Source organism: Stegostoma tigrinum, chromosome 1 (assembly GCF_030684315.1).
Source record: "Stegostoma tigrinum isolate sSteTig4 chromosome 1, sSteTig4.hap1, whole genome shotgun sequence".
NCBI classification, from domain to species: Eukaryota; Metazoa; Chordata; class Chondrichthyes; order Orectolobiformes; family Stegostomatidae; genus Stegostoma; species Stegostoma tigrinum.
In genome coordinates, this window is record NC_081354.1 from 108,336,419 (window position 1) to 108,359,108 (window position 22,690).

At 40.2% G+C, this 22,690-nt stretch overlaps 1 protein-coding gene across 1 annotated transcript in view; it reads right to left on the bottom strand.

The window, feature by feature from the left end:
• The window catches only part of kdr (kinase insert domain receptor (a type III receptor tyrosine kinase)), an 81,069-nt gene that overhangs the window by 40,731 nt on the left and 17,648 nt on the right, over window positions 1-22,690 (bottom strand). The window contains exons 6-12 of the mRNA XM_048533717.2: window positions 19,401-19,540; window positions 16,788-16,956; window positions 11,479-11,596; window positions 10,668-10,843; window positions 5,564-5,720; window positions 1,618-1,750; window positions 1,194-1,302 (exon numbers count right to left, since the gene is read on the bottom strand). Of these exons, the coding sequence (XP_048389674.1) occupies window positions 1,194-1,302; window positions 1,618-1,750; window positions 5,564-5,720; window positions 10,668-10,843; window positions 11,479-11,596; window positions 16,788-16,956; window positions 19,401-19,540 (1,002 nt within the window). The remainder of the gene's footprint in view (window positions 1-1,193; window positions 1,303-1,617; window positions 1,751-5,563; window positions 5,721-10,667; window positions 10,844-11,478; window positions 11,597-16,787; window positions 16,957-19,400; window positions 19,541-22,690) is intronic.

The window sequence follows — 22,690 nt, forward strand, 5'->3', positions numbered from 1 at the left end:
AAAATATTGTGCATGTGACTGTTACAAAATAGTATCTACCTGTTTTGAAGAAGTCAGTCTTTAAACTTCAAGTTACTTAAGAGGATCACAATACCAGCATAGACAGTGATATTTCATTAGATCAGTATGAGTTCCACATTGCTAATAACAAAGGACAATCAATATTTTCATCAAGCCATCTCCAGTAATGTTAAAAATGCCTGCAGCTTGTCTATGTTGACCTAATGAGGCTAACAGACCAACATACTGCAATCCTGCCATGAGCCTCATTAGGCATATGCACTGCATCTGGATTGCATTCTAATTTGAATGCAATTCCAATTTCCTGGCCACTGGTTTCGATGTAAGTGAATGAGTAGATTACAGCTGTAAATTTTTGCTCATCTGCAACCTATTCCTATGTCCCAGGCTATAATTGGAAAAGCGATGGACTCTCTTCAATCACCATCGCATGTACAAGTCCACATAACTAACTCGAGGGAGATGAGATCAGGTGGACCACAAGTCAACTTTTACCAAGCACATTTGTTTTGGAAGAGTTAATACATTTTAAAAACAGCAGTTGGGCTTCAGTATTCTTCATTAGATGGAAAGCACAAAACAAGCTTATTTTTAAGTTAATAAAAAGAAAATAGTTTCCAGTCTTGCTATCAAGGCTAATCCATTCCACCTGCACCCCCACAGTTTTCAAGATTGGAAATGTTGATCTTTTAGCATTTCAGTTCTTTTATTTTAGGAGTCAATTTTAGGGATTAACACTCCAGTGCAGATTTTCAGGTGCAGTGATCAGGGGGACCTGTGTAATCTTCCATCCTTTAATTGTAATGGGTAAAAATGATAGAAGACCATTGCCCTACTGTGACTGAAACTCTCAGGTCAGGTCAGCTATTTCATAAAATATGCTTTTTCATGACTTGCCCTTGTCAACATGAGCTTCACTGTATATAAATAATCCATTCACCATTTGAGCTTTCTGTTATAAAGTTATTTATAACATAGAGCTTACTTAATGTATGAGGATTGTCTCAAATTCTAAACAATGCCTTTTTCCAGGAGCCATGACAGCTGTACAGTATATCAATATGTCTGTTTATAATCATTTAGTTCTCAAATCTCAAAGTGCAAGTCTAAGCAGACCCTTTAGGCTCTCCCTACAGGCTTTCTTTTAATAAGATGTTGCAGTATTTACTTACTGGTTACATGAAAGAAGATAACCCTCTCATCTTGTCCCACTTTGTTAAAAGCTCGACATCTATACATAGCACAGACATTTGCTGCCTGAATCACAAGGGTGCTGACCACCTAGAAAGAACAATCAGAAAGTGGTGCCACAAAATGCAAAAAGATGAGTTCAGCTATCAGTATTCATTCTGATCAACAGAATGCACATATAAAGAAACACTTACAAACAATGAATTAAAATATAAGCCTGAAAACATTAGTATAGTCTCACAAATAATAATTAATTCCAGCTAAACAATGGATTTCACTATTCAGCTTTTCAAGTCTGAATAAATGTCTGACTAAATATTACCAGTTAGCTTATATATCTAATAACTTAATGGTGTCTAAAATTGACTGCGTTAGTTTTGCTATCCTTGTTAATGGTTGATTCACCTTGTGCTTTCCTTCAAGAAAAACGGTTCGAGGCTCTGGCCTCTCGATCTTGTTGCTGCCGTCATTGTCTGCAACACTCCTCCAGATTTTCTTTTCATGCGACTCAGAGGGGTTTCTCAATTCTTTTTGGGAGCTGTTCAAAATAAATTGACATCCGTGCATCATCATCAAATCGTACCTCCAAAATAATAAAGATGTATATGGTTCTAGCAATCTCCTTCCTCATTGAATCAACATCATGCCTGAGGTTTGGAGTATGCATATCAGTGAAGTTCTCATCTGTATCCTGGCTCTGTATTTTTAACAGGTCTGCTAGATAAGTGATGCTTGTTTTATAACTAGCTTCAATATCCCTGCAGGATAACCACGTTTGCTTTCTTGTTAACTGTGTCCATTGGAGAAGTGGTCAGGATTGAATTAACCATGATCCTCCCTTAGTCCAAACATTTGAACAGTTGTCGGTACTCAATCCGATCTCACCATTAAAAGGTGTTACCCAATTGAACTAAGTTCTTGGAGAAATAGGAAACTTTTCATGTTGATCGAGTTAATAAAAGTGTACTTTTGCTAATATAATGACCAAGTATTTGAAAATATCTTCCTCACATTGAATTAGTTAGAATGTTGACTTCAATATGACATTTACAAAGGTTTCCATTCCTGTGTAAATATATAAATATAACTATTCACAAATCAAACGCTGCAGTCATATAAGTCAAAATGTGATGCATTTCTGATCGCTCACAAGTTTCATTATTTCAATGAAAATGAAAGCCAGTTCTTCTTGCACTCTTTCCAAATAAAAAATAATTCATTAAAGCCAATTAACCTTTAAAATATATAATGTAATTTATTTCTGTGTATGTATATAGAAATAACATATACAGAAATAAATTTCAAAATATTATTCAAACTCCTTCAAAGATCTCCAATTACGATGCATGCAGACGGATATAACTATTTTTGGAAGAATGGCTTTGATAAATAAAGTTTGTTGCTAGAGATAATTCAACCTCTGAGGAAGATAAGGAGACAGAGAAACCTCTACAGTCCTCAATAAGATTCTTGCATCCGTGATTGAAAAAGGAAAACAATGGGGGTTGTAGAGGAAAGAGCAAGTGGAAGTTAGTAGCCAAACAAACAACAGGAAAGCAGATTGCCCAGGATTGTCATGCAGGAAGTCTACCGGACCTTCTGCTGAGCCAAGATAAGAGAAGCCTCTTGGGCCCAGTGTGGGAGGTTATAACTCATTGTGAATATCAATCAATATACTTCCTCTGGAATAAATGAATCTTATATAGACACAGAGAATAAGATCTTTTATGAGTTCAGTTGCTGCAGAGCACAAGTCTTTTTACAACTTTGCAGCTATTGAAAGACCGTGTCAAGTCTCAAGCAGTACGAAAGGGCTTGCAACACTTCATCCTAACCAATCTGCTAGCTGCGGATGCATCTGTCCATGACAGTATCAATAAGAGCGACCACCACACAGTCCTTGTGGAGACAAAGACCCACCATCACATTGAGAATAATCTCCACCTTGTTGCCTGTTGCTATCACCGTGCTAAACGGGACAGACATTGAACAGATCTTGCAAGACTGTACATCTATGAGGCACTGAGGGTCATCAACATAAGCAGAATTGTACTCTTGCACAATCTGGCCCAGCACATCCCACACTCAAATGTTACCATCAACCTAGGGGATTAACCTGCAGGCCATGCCAACTTCAGGTATACTTAAAAATGCGGCGTTAACCTGGTGAAGCTATCAGACAGGATTATTTATGTGTCAAACAGTATACGCTGCAAATGATAGAAGGAGCTAGGTAATCCCACCATCAATGGATCAGATCCAAACTTTGCAGTTCTAACACATCTATTCATGTATGGTGGTGGTCAATTAACCAACTCTCTGGAGGAAGAGGTTCCAGAAATATCCCCATCCTCAATGACAGAAGAGCCCAACACATCAGTGTAAAAGATAAGACTAAAGCATTTACAGCAATCTTTGGTCAGATGTGCTGATTTGATGAACCATCTCAGCCTCTTCCAGTGATTCCCAGCATTACAGATACCAGTGCTCAGCCAATATCACTTCACGTGATATCAAGAAATGGTTGGAGAAGCTGGGCACAGCAAAGGCTATGGGCCCTGACAACATTCCGGCAATAGTACTGAAGACTTGTGCTCTAGAACTTGCTGCTCCCCTAGCCTAGCTGTTCCAGTATCATTACAATGCTGGCAGACAATGTGGAAAATTGCCCAAGTGTGTCCTGTACACAAAACGCAGGACAAATCCAACCCGGCCAATTACCGCCCCATCAGTCTACTCTCGATCACCAGTAAATTGATGGAAGGTGTCATCAACAGTGCTATCAAGCAGTACCTGCTCAGAAATATCCTGCTCATTGACACCCAGTTTGGACTCCACCAGGGCCACTCAGCTCCTGATCTCATTACAGCCTTGGTTCAAACATGGGCAAAAGAATTCCAGAGCGGTGGTCATATCAAAGCTGCATTTGACCAAGTGTGGCATCAGAGAGCCCTAGAAAAACTGGAATCAATGGGCAATCAGGGGGCAAAGGCTCCAGTGGTTGGAGTCATAACTGACACATAGGAAGGTGGTTGTGGTTATTATTGGTCAATCAACTCAGCTCCAGGACATCTCTGCAGAAGTTCCTCAGGATTGTGTCCTAGGCCCAACCATCTTCAGCTACTTCATCAAAGACCTTCCCTCCATCATAAGGTCAGAAATCGGGATGTTTGCCGATGGTTGCATTATGTTCAACACCATTCACAACTCCTCAGATACCGAACCAGTCCATGTTCAAATGCAACAAGATCTAGACAATATCCAGGCTTGGGCTGAGAAGTGGTAAGTAACATTCATCTCACACAAATGCTAGGCTATTACCATCACCAATAAGATACAGCCTAATCACCGTCCCTTGACATTCAACAGTGTTACCATCGTTGAACACCCCCATCAACATCCTGGCAGTTACTATTGACCAGAAACTTTACTGGACTCACCACATAAATACAGTGACTACAAGAGCAGATCAGAGGCCAGGAATACGACAGTGAATAACTCACTTGCTGAACGCCCAAAGCCTGTCCACAATCCTCAAAGCATAAGTCAGGAATGTGATGGAACACTCCCCATTTGCCTGGATGAGAACAGCCCCAACAACACGAAAGAAGATTGACACCACTCAGGACAAAGCAGCCCACCTGATTGGCATTGCATCCACACGCATTCGCTCCCTCCACTGAAGTTCACTCACTGCAGTCTGTACCATGCACTGTAAAAATTCACCAAGATCTTTAGACAGCGCCTTCCAAACCCATGACCACTTCCACTCGAAGGACAAGAGCAGCAGATGCATGGGAATGCCACCACCTTCAAGTTCCCTCCAAGGCACTCACCATCCTGACTTGGAAATAGATCACCATTCCTTCACTGTTTCTGGATCAAAAATCCTAGAATTCTTTCTGTTAGTGCATTGTGGATCTATCTACAGCAAGAGGACGTAGCAGTTCAAGAAGGCAGCTCACCATCACCTTCTCAAGGGCAACCAGGGATGGGCAATAAATGCTGGCCCACCCAGCGATGCCCACCTCTACTGAGTGAATAAAAAATGAGACTTTATTTCATCAATAAGTCTATTGAACCTGTATCTTACTGAGTTTTCAATATCGCTGCTCATGTTGTATGTCTCACACTTTAATCTTCACTTTAGAAATCTTTTTTGTTTTACAAGAAATGTGTACAATGGTCATGGAAGTCGATAAATGCAAAATGAATGATATCCACCAACCAGTCTTGAAACATGCAACAGATCAAGCATCATGGTTTACATATTCATATGTTCAAATATGTATGTTTTTAATCTTAAAATCTGAATCTGATTTTTCATGACATTTTATTATTGGTTACTTACTGGTGGAGGAAACTACAGTTCTCTACTGGCTGCCATTCCCAGATAATGTTGTCTGGAAGAGGAATGCCATAGACAGTGCAAGTCAGAGTCTGTCTACTCCCATAGTTATAGAAGTCATTGTACGTAGCCACGGCTTTTTCATGAATCCTTGGGGGAACTGCAAGAAGTATTAAAATCATATTTTAAGAAATTACTTGATTTTGTGAAAAAATATTCAACTTGATGAATACAACGGGCTATTCGATGTGGTCCTGGAGGAGCAACACAAACATTCTGACTGCAAATTCCCCCATCTGAAATTATGAAGTTGAATTCAATTAATATTGAAATATTTGATCTAGCACCAAAAGACAGTGCTACTGCAAACTCTTAAATTGCTGTAAACACACAAAATGTTCACTAGCGTGTTTTGAGGAAAGGACTCTGCCATCTCTAACTACTTTTTACTCCATGTGATTCCAATTTTACAAAATGCTGTTTATTTTTAATGACCCCCTCCCAGCCAACTAGGAATAAGCAATAAATATGCTCCTGCCAGTGCTATTAGAAATAAAAATTCCTGAAGTAGTTCAAGGTGACCCTTTTTAATACACTCAAAAATTCTATCAAAATAAACCAGTGGGATGGAATGAGAAATTGAGCAACCACCTGCTACGTGCATGATTCAATTCCGTTTTTGGGAGCTCAGTGGAATGGCAGAAGTAACAGACTGTGGAAAGGGAGGTCACACTTAGGTCTCAGTAAAAGTTGAACTCCATCAACAATATGCTTTTGAATTTGTATTTTGGCAAGTGAAAATACATACAAGAGGTTTATATATCATATGCATATTTATAGAGAGAGATAGAAGAGAGCGATTTATCAAAAATAAAGAAGTAAGAAAGGAGTGGGTGAGGTCAAGATCCCATCACAGGCAAAACCGAGAAAACTAGAAAATAGAAGCAGGAGCAGACCATTCGGCCCTTCAAGCCTGCCCTGCCATTCAATATGATCATGGCTGATCAACTCAGTACCCCTGTACCCACTTGATCCCTATATGCTTTGATCCATTTAGCCCTTAGAATCAGGACAGGGCTTCCATACTTAATGGTGATGTCCTGGGGAGTGTTGCTGAAGAAAGAGGCCTTGGGGTGCAGGTTCATAGTTCCGTGAAAGTAGAGTTGCAGGTAGACAGGAGAGTGAAGAAGGCATTTGCTGTGCTTGCATTTATTGAGTATAGGAGTTAGGTTGTCATGTTGTAGCTGTACAGGACATTGGTTAGGCCACTTTTGGAATACTGTGTGCAACTCTGGTCGCCCTGCTATAGGAAGGATGTTGTGAAACCTGAAAGGATTCAGAAAAGATTTACAAGGATATTGCCAGGGTTAGAGGGTTTGAGCTATAGGGAAATGCTGAATAGGCTGGGGCTATCTTCCCTGAGGCATCAGAGACTGAGGGGTGACACTGTAGAGGTTTATAAAATTATGAAGGACATGGATAGGGTAGTAGGTAGTAGGGGTGAGGGTGTTCAAAACTACAGGGTATAAGTTGAAGGTGAAACAAGAAAGATTTAAAGGGGTCCTAAGGGAAAACTGTTTCTCGCAGAGAGTGGTGTGGAATGAGGAGCCACCAGAAGTGGTAGATATGGGCACACGTCCAACATTTAAAAGGCATCTGGATTGGTACATGAATAGGAAGGGTTTAAAAGGATATGGGCCAAATGCTGGCAAATGGGTCTAGATTAATTTAGGATATCTGGTCAGCATGGACAAGTTGGGCCGAAGGGTCTGTTTCTGTGTTGTATACCTATATGACTCTACGACTCTAGAACTATATCTAACTCCTGTTGAAAAGATTCAATGTTTTGACCTCCATCAGTTTCTGTGACAGATCCACAGGGTCAACACTCTCGGTTTGAAGAAATTTCTCCTCATTCCAATGGAATCAGCATCATTGAGAGGACAAAGTCAGAAATCACACAGCACCAGCTGTGGCCTCACCTGAAGAAGGGGCTTCGCTCCAAAAGCTTGTGATTTCAAATAAACCTGCTGTTTTGCGGCCTCTGACTTTGCCAACCCCAGCCCAAGAGCAGCACCTCCACATCATGACTGAGAGGTGTGAGTGATGTGAGGACACTGCGAAAGGCAATCAGATCTGTTGGGTTGTTTCCTGAGTAGACTGTCAAAGTCATCCGCAGAACACCAGAACTTTCCAACAAGCATCAAGACATTGCTTAGCTGATGGTGAGAAGGGCACCACCCTATGAGATCCTTCATGTATGCCCAGACTCTCTGCACATCGCACGCTGCTCTCAAAGCAGCTGTGGGGTGTAGAGACTGTCACACATCTCCTTCCGGAATGTGCCTTTGCAAAGGAAGTCTGGAGAGAGATGTAGCGGTTTTTATCGAGTTTTGTCCTGAGCAGCAATGTGATGCAGCACTCTGTCCTGTGTGTTCTGTTCCCCAGGATGCACAACGACACAAACATCAACTGTGCCTGGAGGACCATGAATTCAGTAAAAGTGCATTCATTGGTCTGCCCAAAACTTGCTCTTTGACAGCAAGGAGTTAACCTTGACCAAGTGTTGCAGGCTGGCACATTCCAAGGCCCAGGACTGGGTGCTGACGCCTTAAATCTTGGGGCAGCTGTCGCCAAGGTGCAGTAGCATAAGACAATAGTCTGAAGCCAAAGTACGAAGGAGGTCTGTTCATGTATCAGGCCCCCTCAGTGTATCAATATATGTAAATAATACGTTGCATCAGTAAAATGCCCTTGAGTTTATGGAACTTTTGGGAAAGTCAAATTCCAATGTTTTCTTGTTCTCTATATGCAAAGACTGCACAGAATCAAACTGTTCTAGTGACAATTTATGTATATATATTTATGAATAAAGTATATTTTTTAAATAAAAATTGAAGCAAGGGTCTATACTCTGTTAAGGCATATCTGGGGAGCATAGGGCCCAGATTTACACGTCCTGATCCATAGAACTAATGAAAAACCAAAGAAACGGGCACAGACCTCAATGGGTGCTTTGCATAATGGAAAAGAATGATGTAGGCAAAGACATCGGGATGCAGGACTGTGAAATATGAGAAGAAATTAACATGTAGGGAGGATACAGCAGACTTATCAGCCTTGTAAGTGAATAAACCCACTGGCCCTGATGAAACATATCACAATGTGTTGAAGGAGGAAAAGGAGGCAATATCAGGATCCCTGGCAGTAATTTTGAAATCCTCTTTGGCCACAAGGAAAGTGCCACTGTATTGGAGGACCACTAACGTCATCTCATTGTTAAAATCATTCGAAGAAGGATTAAAAAAAAACTACAGGCCAGCCATTCTGACCTCATGGTGGGAAAGTTATAGAGAGAATCATGAAGAACAGAATATATCAGAACTTGAAGAGACACAGATTAATCAGGGATGGTGAGCATAGATTTGTTAAAGAATTGTTGTGGGTGACAACTTTGATCAAATTTTTGGATGATGTGACCAGGAGTGTTGATGTGAGTAATACATTTGATGTGGTCTACAGGGCTTTCACAAGGCTTTTGTAAGATCCCTCAAGGCAATGTGGTCAAGAAAGTACAAACTGATGCAATCCAAGACAAGTGACAAGATGGATCCAAAACTGACTGAGAGTCAGGCTGCAGAGCATGATATAAGCATGTTTCTGCAACTAGATATCTGCTTCTGGTGAGGCTCAGCGTCGGGACCCTTGTTGTTTGTGGTGTACATTAATGATTTGGATTTAAACGTTGCACAAAGAATTTTGCAGGTGTTGCAAGATTTGGTAGGGTGGTAGACAGTGAGGAGAATAGCTATAAACTGCAGGAGGGCATCAACAGACGGCTTGGATTGGCAGCTGGAACTCAAGCTGGTAATAGGATTGCTAACAAGGCAAAGGAATACACTATGAATGATAAGATCCTGGAAAATACTGTAGGTCAGATGGACCTTAGTGTGCATATCCACAGTTCCCTGAAGGTAAATGGGCAAGTAGATAACATGGTGAAGAATGCATACAAAATGCTTGCTTTGTTAGCTGAGATATAGAATATCAGAACAAGGTGGTTATGTTGGAATGGTATATAATGCTGGTTAGGCCACAAATGCAACATTAAATGCAGTTCTGGTCACTATATTATCAGTCGGATGTGACTGCACTAGAGGATGCAGAGGGTGCTGCCTAGCCTGGAGGAGCTGAGCTATGAGAAGATTGGGTTGGAGTTGTTTTCCTTGGAGTGGCAAAGATTGAAAGGGATGTGATAAAGATGCATTGATTATGAGGTGCCTAGGTAACATGGTTAGGAAGACACATTTTCCATGAGTAGAGGGTGTCAGTAACCAGTGAGAAGTCTAACAGGAGAGTTCTGGGGGAATTGTTTCACTCAGAGGGTGGTAGGAGTCTGGAACTCAATGCCTGAGAGGGTAGTTGAGCCCAGAAACTCTTGAAACGTTAAGCAGTATTTAGGTATTCCCTTGCATTGTCATAGCCTCCAAGGATATAGGTACAGCCCAGAGGCTGGAAAATGGGATTAGTCAGATCTTTGTTGAGCAGCGTAGGCATAATGGTCTCCTTCTGTGCTGTAAACAGCTGAGTCCATAAGCATACAACATTTAGCCAAGTCACACAAGGCAGTCTATGAGATTTACATGTGTTCAAAATACTTTTGGAGCTTAGAGCTGCCTATCACAGGAGACCAAGCCACTGCCTTTCCAGCACTACATCTGTGAAACTTATATTCTACATGAAAACTTTGGTAACATGGAATATGAATACTATAGTCATGCCTTTATTCCATAATGAGTTTGTGTGGTGAAATTTCATTGACATGAAATGCTACTGAAATGAGTGTTAATGTATTTATGTATAGCATCAGAAACATCTCAGTAGGTCTTGTCCATGCAAAGACTCTTTAACTCGAAGCCCTTTTCAAACTCCTAGTCTTCCCTTCCTCCTATAACTTATTGTCTTGAAAAACTAAGTAAACAGTTGTCTTCTGATTTACCTTATTATTCCTCCTACCTTGGCGATGTCTTACACCAATGGTTTTGGCCCTTCACATGACATTATTCAGTTAAGAAAAGTCTATGATGACAAAATTACTATTTCTTACCGTTTACTATGAGTTGGATTGTGTGACGCTGCTCTTCTCTCGTCATTGGATTTTTAAGTATAATTGTATAGTTTCCAGCATCCTTCTCAGTCACATCACTGATAATCAATGTATATCCAACTTGCTTTATCTTGTAGTATGCTTGATCATTACTAATTGACCTTCCATTCTTTATCCTATAAAACAAACCATCAGAAGCTCTTGTGAAGCACACTTCATTAAGCCCGTCTAAGCATTTATAGAAAACACTCAATGAAATGCATGCAGTGTTACAGCAAAACAATGTTGGCCATTAACTAAGGAATTGTTGTTTTAGTGCAAAATGTATCCAAATCAGGTTGCATGGTTTTACTCCTTTATTTTTATTAAAAATTACCTTTTTAAGGCTTTTTCTGTGAAATAATTTACCATGAATAACTGAACAGACAATGGGATTGCTTAAATTATCTAACAAAGTGAAATAAAGCATATTTAAATGCATTCAGAAATTAGTGATCAAAAATCAGATTGAAAATCTGAAGTCTTTGCAAAAACTTCTCATGGTATTTTTGCACAGATCGGTGGTGTTCTGCACGAAACATATTGAAGTCTTAGAAACCAATATAGAATATCACTCTGCAATTTTATGCACTCTATTTTAGCAGACAAACTGCTGAAACATACTGACTGTTGAATGTAAATGCGTCAATATTAGTCATAAAACTGATGATTATGCATATATTTGCAATACTCTACTGCACATAATTGAAGATAATAAGGTATTTCTGACAAGTAACTCTTTGTTTATTTGTAACATTTATTTGGCAGTTACCATTTCATCTCTGGCTGGGGATAGGCTGTAACCTTCACCGGAATTTTGACATTCTTTTCTTTCAGCACTGCCTCAACTATCGACCCAGCTTTGTGATCTATGAAGATGAAGGGTCTGTCTGAAAGCACATAATGAAAACAAAGTAAGATCCTAAAAGCTTAGTGTTCATATTGAAAACATGAGATTTGAAAATCTCTGAGCACCAGAAGAACTAGCTCTGTCTGCATAAGGCAGCATTCTTCATTATATTTGTGTGAGTAAGTTGTAAAAATAAACCTTAATGTTCAACAATAGTGTGAAGAGTGCGGAGTCATCACAATAAGGGAGATATATATACATATATGTTATATATATATGGATATATAGTCTCCGAAAGGCACTAGAAGCCACTCTTGGTGGCTAAAATGTACTTTTTTCTGTTTATATTAAAACAGCATTAGCTCATTCTCTTCATTACCTTACCTTCTCCAGTTTGATAAAGGGTGGGGGGGAATTGAGATCCAGATTAGGATATTCCTGACTGTCCCGTAAATTTTGTCTCATCAATGTCCACTTAATGTATAAATACCATAGTTTCAAGAGCAGGTCAGAGCCTAGGAATCTTACAGTGAATGATTCTGCTCCTGGCTCCCTTAAGTCTGCCTAACATATTTGAGCAACAAGTCAGGAGTGTGATGGAATACTCCACACTTGTCTAGATGACCAAAAACGTTCAAGAAGATTGATACCACCCGGAACAAAGCAGTCTCCTTGACTAGCACCACATCCAGAAACACCCACTCCCTCCACCACCAATGCTTAGTAACTGCGGTGTGTACGATCTATAACATGCACTGCAGAAATTCACCAAAGGCACTTAGACAACACCTTCCAAACCTATGACTACTTCCATGTAGTAGGATAAGGGCAGTAGATACATGAGAACACCCCCACCTGCAAGTTCCCCTCCAAGTGCCTCACCATCCTGACTTGGAAATATATCACCATTCCTTCACTGGGTCAAATTTCTAGAATTCCTTCCCTAAAGGCATGGTAGATCCACCACCGAGATGGCAGTAGTTCTTGAAGGCAGCTCACTGCCGCCTTCTCAAGTGCAAGTAGGAATGGGCAATTTATGTTGGTACGGCAGTGATGTCCATTTCCCATGAATTAATCTAAAAAAGTAGTTTTGAGGTATTGACGTTTTCATTTATTTCCTTAGAGACAAAAAACTACAGATGCTGGAATCTGAAGTAGACAAGCAGTAGACTGGAAGAACCCAGTATCTGGACGAATGGAGAAGTCAATGTTTCAAGTGTTACCGCTCTTCAGGACTAGATGTGGGGGTAGGTGGAGCTGCAGATAAAGATGGGGGTGGGGGAGATAGCAAAATGGTGGTGATAGGTGGACATAGGTAGAAGGCATGAGTTGATTGGTCAATGGGAGGGATTAATCCAGTTGGTGGCTGGAGAGGAGGGTCAGAAGGTGGAATGAAAGGAAGGAGGTGGGGCTAGAAAGGGAGCTTTGGGGATGGGTAGGAAGGTTATTTGAAGTGGAAGAACTTAATGTTGAGTCTTCTGGGTTGTAGGGTGCCCAGGTGGAAGATAAGATGTTGTTCTTCAAATTTGCATTCTGATTCACTTCAACACTGGAGAAGGCCGAGGACAGATGTCAGAGAGGGAGTTGAGGGGGGGAAGAGTTGAAATGGGCGATGACTGGTGGTTAGGCGGGCCGTTAACAGGCCAGGTGACACTGCTCAGTGAAAGTCACCTATTCTACATTTGATGTAGAGAAGACCACTTCGGGAGCACCATATGCAACAGACTAGGTTGGAAGAGATGCAGGTGAAGCTCTGTCTCACTGGAAAGACTGTTTAGGGCCCTGAGTGGAGGTGAGCGAGATGGTGAATGGGCAGGTGTTGCACTTTTTATGGTTACAGGGGAAGGTACTGGACGAGTTGGAGTAGTTCGTGGGGTGTGTGGCACGAACTAAGGAGTGGAGAAAGGAGTGGTCCTTGCAGAAGGCAGAGAGAGATGGGGAGTGGAAGATGTTCCAGGTGATGGGGTCTGAATGGAGTTGGCAGAAGTGTTTGAAGATGATACATTGGATGCAGAGGCTGGTTGGGTAGAAAGTGAGGACGAGAGAGAACCTATCTCATTATGTTTGAAGGGGATGGTTAAGAGCTGTGGAGTGTGAGATAGAGGAGGCACGGTAGAGAACTGTCTGGATAATTGAGGGGGGGAAAGCACGTTGTTTGAAAAAGGCGGACATCTAGGACGCTTGGGACTTGAAAATCTCCTCATCAGTGCAGATGTGATTGAGACAGAGGAATTGGGAAAACAGGACAGAGTTTTTACAGAATACATGGTGGGAGGAGATATAGTCTAGTCAGCTTTGGGAGTCTGTGGGGTTTATAGTAAATGTCAGTCTGTAAACTATCGCTCGAAATGAAAATAGAGAGATCTAGAAATGGGAGGGAGGCATCTGAGATAGACCAAGTGAATTTGAGGGCGGGGTGGAAGTTGTTAGCGAAGTTGATGAACTGCTCTAGTTCATTTATTTGCTAACTGCTAAAGTTCATTCTGTAGAACTACTTTTTTAGTCCAATCAATGTGGACAACAACTGGATCTCAGACTTCCCACTTCAATTTTTTCTTCCTGAGAAGACGTCCTTAATCCTGGCACCAGACAGGAAACACAGCCTTAGCAACTCACTGCTGCACTGAAACAATACCTATTCTCACCCAGAATTTAATTGCTAAGGTCAAGGGAAAGGAGCAGACACCTTTCAGGAGCCAATATGACCAATTACTCTCAGGCAAATATGTTGGATTCCTTCCAGGGAGGGGAAAACCACGCCTAGTTTTTTTTTATTCCAAAGTCCGAATCATGAATGCAAATTACAAACAGTAGGGGTCTTAGCATGATCCCTAATGGAACTCTACTGACCTTGTGTTACTCTGAATGATCCCAACTTCTGTTTTCTGTCTTGAAGCTATCTGTAATCCATTCTTCCACTTGTTCACCAACAAGACATTCTCTGACTTATTTATTAGTCGGTTATGATAGGAGACCTTACCACAGGCTTACTGATATTCCAGATCAATTGCACTACTTTATTATTTCATATCTCTATTATCTCTTCAAAACATCTAGCAAAGTTGGAAAAACAGGATATTCCCTTTTGAAACCCATGTTTACTATACATTATTATATTTCTCATTTCTAAATGTTCTTTGGGTTAAGTGGAGTCCTGTCAACGGTAGTAAATTATTTCATCCAAAGATAGATAGGAGAAGTTAGGTGAAGAGGAGAGTATAGATGGGGAGGTAGGAAGGGGATAGGTCAGTCTGGGGAGGACGGACAGGTCAAGGAGGCGGGATGAGGTTAGTAGGTGGGAAATGGAGGTGCGGTTTGAGGTGGGACGAGGGGATAGGTGAGAGGAAGAACAGGTTAGGGAGGCGGGGATGACCTGGGCTGGTTTTGTGATGCAGTGGGGGGAGAGGACGAGCTGGGCTGGTTTTGGGATGCAGTGGGGGAAGGGGAGCTTTTGAAGCTTGTGAAGTCCACATTGAATGTTGGCTCTTATTTCAAGGGGGTTGGAATATAAGGATAGGGAAGTCTTACTGCAACTGTACAAAGTGACAGTGAGACCATCTGGAGTACTGTGAGCAGTTTCAGATCCCTTATCAAAGGAAAGATATCATGTCATTGGAGGCAGTTCAGAGGAGATACATCAGAATGATGCCAGTGTGGAAGGATTGTCTTACGAACAAAGGCTGAGCAGTTTGGGATTATACTCAAAAAAATTTAGAAGAATGAGAAGTAATCTCATTGAAACAAATAAGATTCTCATGGTTTTTGAGAGGGTAAATGCTGAAAGAAATGTTTCCCTTCATGGGAGAGTCTAGGACCAGAGGGCATATTCTCAGAAACAAGGGGTGCCAATTTAAGATGAGGAATATCTCTTCTCTCAAAGGATTGTGAGTCATTGTGGGGGCAAAGTCCTTGTGTATATTTACAGCTGTTGAGTCGGCGAATCAACAGTTATGGGGAAAGGGTAGGGGTAAGTGGATGTGAGGAATGTCAGATCAGCCATGATCCTATTGACTGCTAGAGCAGGCTCAGGATATTAAACAACCTACTCCTGTTCCTATTCTTTATGATCTTATGGTCTGATTACTGCACATAATCTTTCAATCTCTGGTAACATTACAATGAATGTACCACCTACTTGAGTTTTCTCTTTCCTTCCACAGGTGTTGATCTTATTCAGTTGATCTGAGTGCAATATTAAATCAAAATTCCTTCCTGCCACAGAAATCACCCATTTAACTCGCCAATCTCCTTTTCCCTGTATCAATTTCTGTATTGCCCTTGGTAGCAATCCAGAAACTATCTGTGACATTCTGCATTTTAATTTGGACCATAACCTCTCACAGCAAAGCATCATTCCTTGCTCAATCATGATCGTTGGTTCTTAAGTGATCGTAACAACTGGATGTTCCCTCTCCTGCTCATAGTTAATCTCTTAGTAATAACGAAGAGCCCTTAGCTCTGGCACTGGTCAGGCAACACAACCTTTGGAGCTCCCTCTCATATTTTCAGAGAGCACTATCTATCTTTGTAACTATACTGTCTCCTAACACTGTCATTGATTAGCATTCTGTACCATGGCGCCATAATCAGCTTGCTCATTCAGCCTGCAATCCTTGTCCTTCTCAATAAAAATGGTAATTACCTTGTTGTTGTTCATCAAAGTCAAGAGCTGATGCTAAGGTACGTGAGGTCAGGCCTCTAGATTACTGGTCCAGTGACATAGCCACTGTGCTTCTAATCCCTATGACACTCAGAATGGCTAGTGAAGCAATTGGGAAAAGATTATTGTATGGCTACATTATAAAGCAGTGTTTATATTTACTATTGGGTTCGGGTTGTGTGAGCTTTATATTGTATCTGCCTATGCTGTAATTAAGCTACTAATGCTTACAGATGTTAATGGAGTAAGTGAACTTGGCAAGTATTTCAGTTTCCATCATCAATACAAAATTGCAGGGCATTTGCCATAAATCTTTGAATGAAAAATCTTTATCCACTTTATTTAAATTCATTTGATAGACCCAATCTACTTCTATCAACATGTGAACAAATTGGTTTCTGAAATAACAATTATATTTGTTACACTTTAGCTAACCAGTTGATTCAGTGTTGAGAATTATATCTGCCTTTCTCTTCTTTAAGATTGTTAATGGTAGTTCTAAAATGTTTTATAGCATTCCCTCTTGATTTACTTCCATGGATTTCACAGCATGTCAAACAGAAGATCTCACCATAGATGATGACATCAGTGCTGTTCTCTTTTGTCATCATTCCACTGGAGGCACTGCAAAAATATGTTCCTTCATCTCCTTTCGTTATGTTGTCTATAATCAAAATGTTTGAGAGTTCCAGCCCTTTGGGTTGTTCTTGTTTCATTGTTTTGAAGACTAGGTGTGGATTCTGTTGAAATTACCAAAAAAATAGAAGCAATAATATTCTGAAGTAAATTCCATTATGTATATGCAGGCCCTCTAAATAGCAAAAATGCTGTTTATATGACACACTAGAATTTAAACTGCATTAGTTACATTGCATTAGTAAAATACTGAGAAATTTCTGTTTCATCAAAGATTCTTTGCGTTGAACGTTAAGTTGAAGAGCTATCTAGTTATTATGCGGTCTGATGTTAAAATGGTCTCAATAAAAAAATCAGGTATTTTGAATCAACCTGTTCAGACACATTATAACACAACTCCAGGGTAGGTGGGCTTTGCACACAGACTTTCTGACCCAGAGGAAAGGACACACTAGCATTGAGCCACAAGAGTCCTTTGATCTCCTGGTATCCTGGCCAGTATCCCTCCCTCCATGAAAACAGGTTAACTGAATTTTTGTTCATGAAGTTTATTTATGTGTACACTGATATTGTATTCATAACAAGTGGTTATATTTCAGAAGTAATACAATGTATGAAGCATTCTTTTACGGCCTGAGAACATATATCATGCTATGTGAATTCAAATTCTTCCTACATTGAGAAGAATGCAATACTGAGATCTGTCCTTATGGGTTCTGTACATTGGAGTATATGAAAATTAATTGAATGAATATTTATGATAGCAATGAGAATAATAAAAATTGCTACCTGCAGACTCGCTAACATCTTGAAATTGCAAGTAATATTCAAGTCAAGATTTTTTTCAGAGGCTATCAGGTATAATGTTTATTGGAAAAGAGAGAATGTGGTTCAGGAAAATCATATGGGTCATTTGAGCTGGTCAAACTCACCTTCAAGTTATTGATAGAAAAATTGTTACTAAGGTAGAAATATTTGTGTGATAACTCATCACATGTTAACAGAAGGAGTAACTTCAGGTGATGATGTATAAGGTATTAAATTAGCCACCCATTATTCCTGGCTTTCCGTTGAGATAGACGGGATGAAAGTTTGGAAAGGTATATGTGATCTATTTTAACCAATTACCCAAAGTTAAACTGACCCACAGGAAAACAATGAATGGGAAAATTCATTCCATCACATTCTTTTTTGACCCATGATTCTATTTCAATGGTTCTGTCTAATATTGTCAGGAAAATTTTCCTGAGGTAATCAAGTAAAAGTTTATGCTTATCATGATCAATGTGTCAAATTTTGATGGAACTGAAGACCATTGGTTCAACTTTCAATCGTATGTTCAGGCTCTAAAGAATTTGTCCAACAAGATTTTGGAAAGAACGAGCACAGTAACAGCAACAGGGCATCAGGACGAGACAAATAGGGGTGTCTCCATCAATAATGAAATTGAATGATTCAGAAATAGTCAAACTCAAAGCCAAACTAAGTAGAGAAAGGAAATAAAGAAACAGCACAAGTTAGAATGAATGAAGTGTGAAGGAAAAGACTGAAAAAGTTAGGAAAAAGTTAAAATGCAGTCTGATATTATTTTCAAACCTCGTAAAACAAATTATAACCTGAGGAATTGGAGATAACAAAGTGTGGAGCTGGATGAACACAACAGGCCAAGCAGCATCTCAGGAGCACAAAAGATGAAGGGTCTAGGCCTGAAACATCAGCTTTTGTGCTCCTAAGATGCTGCTGGGCCTGCTGTGTTCATCCAGCTCCACACTTTGTTATCTCCGATTCTCCAGCATCTGCAGTTCCCATTATCTATAACCTGAGGAAGTTGGATTTAACATTCATAATTGTTTTCCTTCTGGGTAAGTATTGTTAATTAGTAATCATTAACAGTGATCAAATTGCTTAAAAGGATATTTATGTTATTGAATGCTTTGCAACAAGTTAAAGGGCAGTAAAAGTTTAAGTACACCAACTTCCTGAAAAGTCTACCATGCTACATTAGCTCAAGCTGTACCTACTCCTAAAACGCAAATCAGTTCTCAAACATATTTTTCACCTCTAGTTGAAGGAGTTAATCAATACGGCTGTAATTAATTTTGTTGTAGGTTTGTTTCATTTTTCCAATAAAAATTCAAGGACATTCCATAACTAAAAAGTATTGTCATTCCAATTTTCCCACAACAATGTAACCTAAACAGTTTTGGAGATTTCCACCACTAAATATGCAACACAAGAAGTATTCACAAATACATTAACAATCTTATTTCATTTGAGATTTGCATATAATTTGCTTTTTACAACATTTTGCTTCATGCCTACACTTAGACATACCTCCAATTAACACAGAAATATTGTATACATTTGCCTACCAAGAACTTACTACCTCTAACCCAAATTACTTGTCATCTCACCCCTTTCTGATTGAAGCATGAAGCACCAAAGACAGAATTCAAACTTTTTCTGTTCTCTAAGGATTTGTTGTATGGTGATGTTTAGATTTTTTTTCCTTAACTAAGCAAAGCTTCAAGACTTTCATTAGTTATACCTTCAATCCAGGATACTTCCAATTAAAGATCAGCCGAACATTGAGTTCAGTTTTGGCACTACAGTTTAGTATCAAACGTTCCCCCACTGCTAACTCCACTTGTGACCGAGGATTTAGTGTAAGCTCCTGAATCTTGGTTCCTGCAGGGTGGACACATTACACAATTATCCATATACAATAGCACAAATATAGCAGAAATCAGTTCTCAGCCTTGAGACGTCGTTGCAAGGTGAAGATGATACTACAAATTGTACAAATGTTTCACTTTTGTGCACTCTGTGTAAATAAGAATACATCTGTTTATAAAAAGCTCATTTACAATTGCACTGCAACAACTGTGTGGGGGAAATTTCCCTGTATTAGCAAATACCATCTATATCCCTTACCATGTCAACATATTCATCATAGATCTAAAATTCTGCATTTTTTGTGACACAAAAATTGCATGAGTGTTTTTTTAAATTTCCTTTGTTAACTGTGCTTAGAATGTATCTGCATGTTTGCTTTTGTGTGCCATTGTATTGCAAGGCATTTAATTCAGGTGCCTAATTTTGGAAAGACAAATCAGGACAAGGCTTGTATGCTAAATGGTAAGGTCCTAGGGAGTATTGCTGAACAAAGGGACCTTGGTGTGCAGGTTCGTAGCTCTTTGAAAGTAGAGTGGCAAGTATGCAGGATAGTGAAGAAGGCATTTGGCATGCTTGCCTTTATTGGGCAATGCATTGAGTATAGGATTAGGGAGGTCATGTTACAGGACATTGGTTAGGCCAGTTTTGGAATACTGTGTACAATTCTGGTCATGCTGCTATAGGGAGGATGTTGTGAAACTTGAAAAGGTTCAGAAAATATTTACAAGGATGTTGGCGCGGTTGGAGGATTTGAGCTATAGGGAGAGACTGAACAAGCTGGGGCTATTTTCCCTGGAGTGTCAAAGGCTGAGGGATGACCCTATTGAGGTTTAGATTAGAAATGGGCCCTTCAGCCCAACAAGTCCACACCACCCCTTGAAGCATCCCACCCAGACCCACACCCCTATAGCCCACACATCCCTGAACACTACAGGCAATTTAGCATGGCCGATCCACCTAGCCTGCACATCTTTGAACTGTGGGAGGAAACTCACGCAGACACAGGGAGAATGTGCAAACTCCACACAGACAGTCACTCGAGGCTGGAATCGAACTCAGGTCCCTGGCTCTGTGAGGCTGCAACGCTAACCACTGAGCCACTGTGCCACCCTGAAAAATCATGAGGGGCATGGATTGGGTAAACAGACAAGAACGTTTCCTGGGGTGGGGGAGTCCAAAACTAGAGGTCATTGTTTAAGGTGGGGAGGGGAAGATTTAAAAGGGACCTAAGGGGCAACTTTTTCATGCAGAGGGTAGTGCATGTATGGAGTGAGCTATGAAAGGAGGTGGTGGAGGCTGGTACAACATTTAAAAGGCATCTGGACAAGTACATGAACAGGAAGAGTTTAGAGGGATATGCAACAAATGCTGGCAGTTGGGACGGTATCTGTTTCGAGTATCTGGTCAACATTGACAAGTTGGGCCAAAGGGTCTGTTTCCATGCTGTACATTTCTAAGGCTCTATGACTCTGTGTGCCTGATTTAATTCAAGGTTAAACAATAATTGCAGTTTTGATCTTGAACTAGTTCATCATGCAAATATAACTAGCATATGCAAACTACAATCATGTAAGTCAAAATCAAAGATGTAGAATTTTTTTTACTTTGACCTCTGTACAGTCCCTGGCATAGAGTTATTTCGAAATTACAACAAGAACACTTGGCCTAATCACTCACTGTCAATAGCTACTCTTTACATGATCAGCTGCCTAGTCAGTTCCCATAGCCATACATGCTTTCCTTCAATGGCTTGACTGGCACAATCTTAAATGATGACATTGGGCAATATTTAATGGCAGTGTTAGCTGAACAGCTAAAATGAGTTCTTCACTGCCTCCTTTTGGGAGGGTTCACCAAATTCAGTGATGATCAGGCACTCAGCCAGGCTACAGCATGTCTTCCCTGAGATCAAGCACCATGGGCGCAGCCAGAAATCATCAGCTTTGTAGTTCTCAACGGTGGTAGCAATACTCACGGCTGGAAAAGCATCCATCTGAGAGTCAAGATCAGCAATGGTCCCTGCTAATAGATAAGTGATGGTGGCATGGGAAGTGCAGACTAGAGAGTGTGACAAGAAGGTGGGGTTTCAGCAGTAAAGGCAGGAGCTTGGCTCTCAGTATGTTCCCCCTCCCTGAAAATGGGTCCCTCAATCAGGCACTGCCACTGATATTATAAATGATATTACACTACGGGCACTCATTACTTACTTAAGGGCATCATTTGGCAACGGGATGGGTGCCTTCTTTGTGTGGACTTAAATCAGTGGAAGAAATGAGAAGATGACAGGGCCCCAACATGCCACTCATCCAAAGAGCCAAACCTTTGATCATCAAATTCATCTTGGGTAGAACATTACATCTTCCCACAGTGTGTGATTCAGTCTTTTTTTTCATCCTTCCCAAATGTCTATTTCTTTGAGTATTTTGGGCATTAGTTAAACACACTAATATTAATTGTCTAGTGTCAATAGTGTGGGTCCCAGTGTACTTTTGGAACTTATCTTCAAAAATGGGTTTCAGCTCCTTTGTGATGGGATGCAAAAGCACAATATAATACATCTCTAGCTGTTGGCCTCAGAGAGACACTCATTGAGATTACTTAGATAGTCAATTCTTACTAACAGACATACCAGTGTTTTATGATGCAACCCCACAAATGAAATCTTATTCGCAAAATAAAAGAAAATCAAAAGAAAGCTAAATTCGTAAGTGTACAGAAATAGTTGTTACAGCAATATTGATATTCTAACCTTGTTGTTAGATGACTATCTGTGGCATAGAGAAATGTGTTAACAACAAGAGATATACCTTCGCAAATAAGTGAAACTCTTGGATATAGCATCGACTGATTACAAGATCAATCTCCCATGTCAAAAGTGTTTGCAATGGATTTAATCCTATGAAGTATTAACTGTGTAAAAGCAATCAAATTATTGACTACAGGATGCTAGGTTTCCTGTTGATAAAACCGGAGACACGGTAATATAAACGATCTTCCAACCTGAATCTCTAGCCCAGCAGGCAATAAACATAAAATGACATCCTACTGTCTGTAGCTATGTCAAGGATTATCAGCCAGTAGAGCAGTCCCACTGTGAGAAGTAGTTTAAATTGGCCAGTTCCGATTATCTGTTATCTCAGTTTATAGATCGATTGTATTATT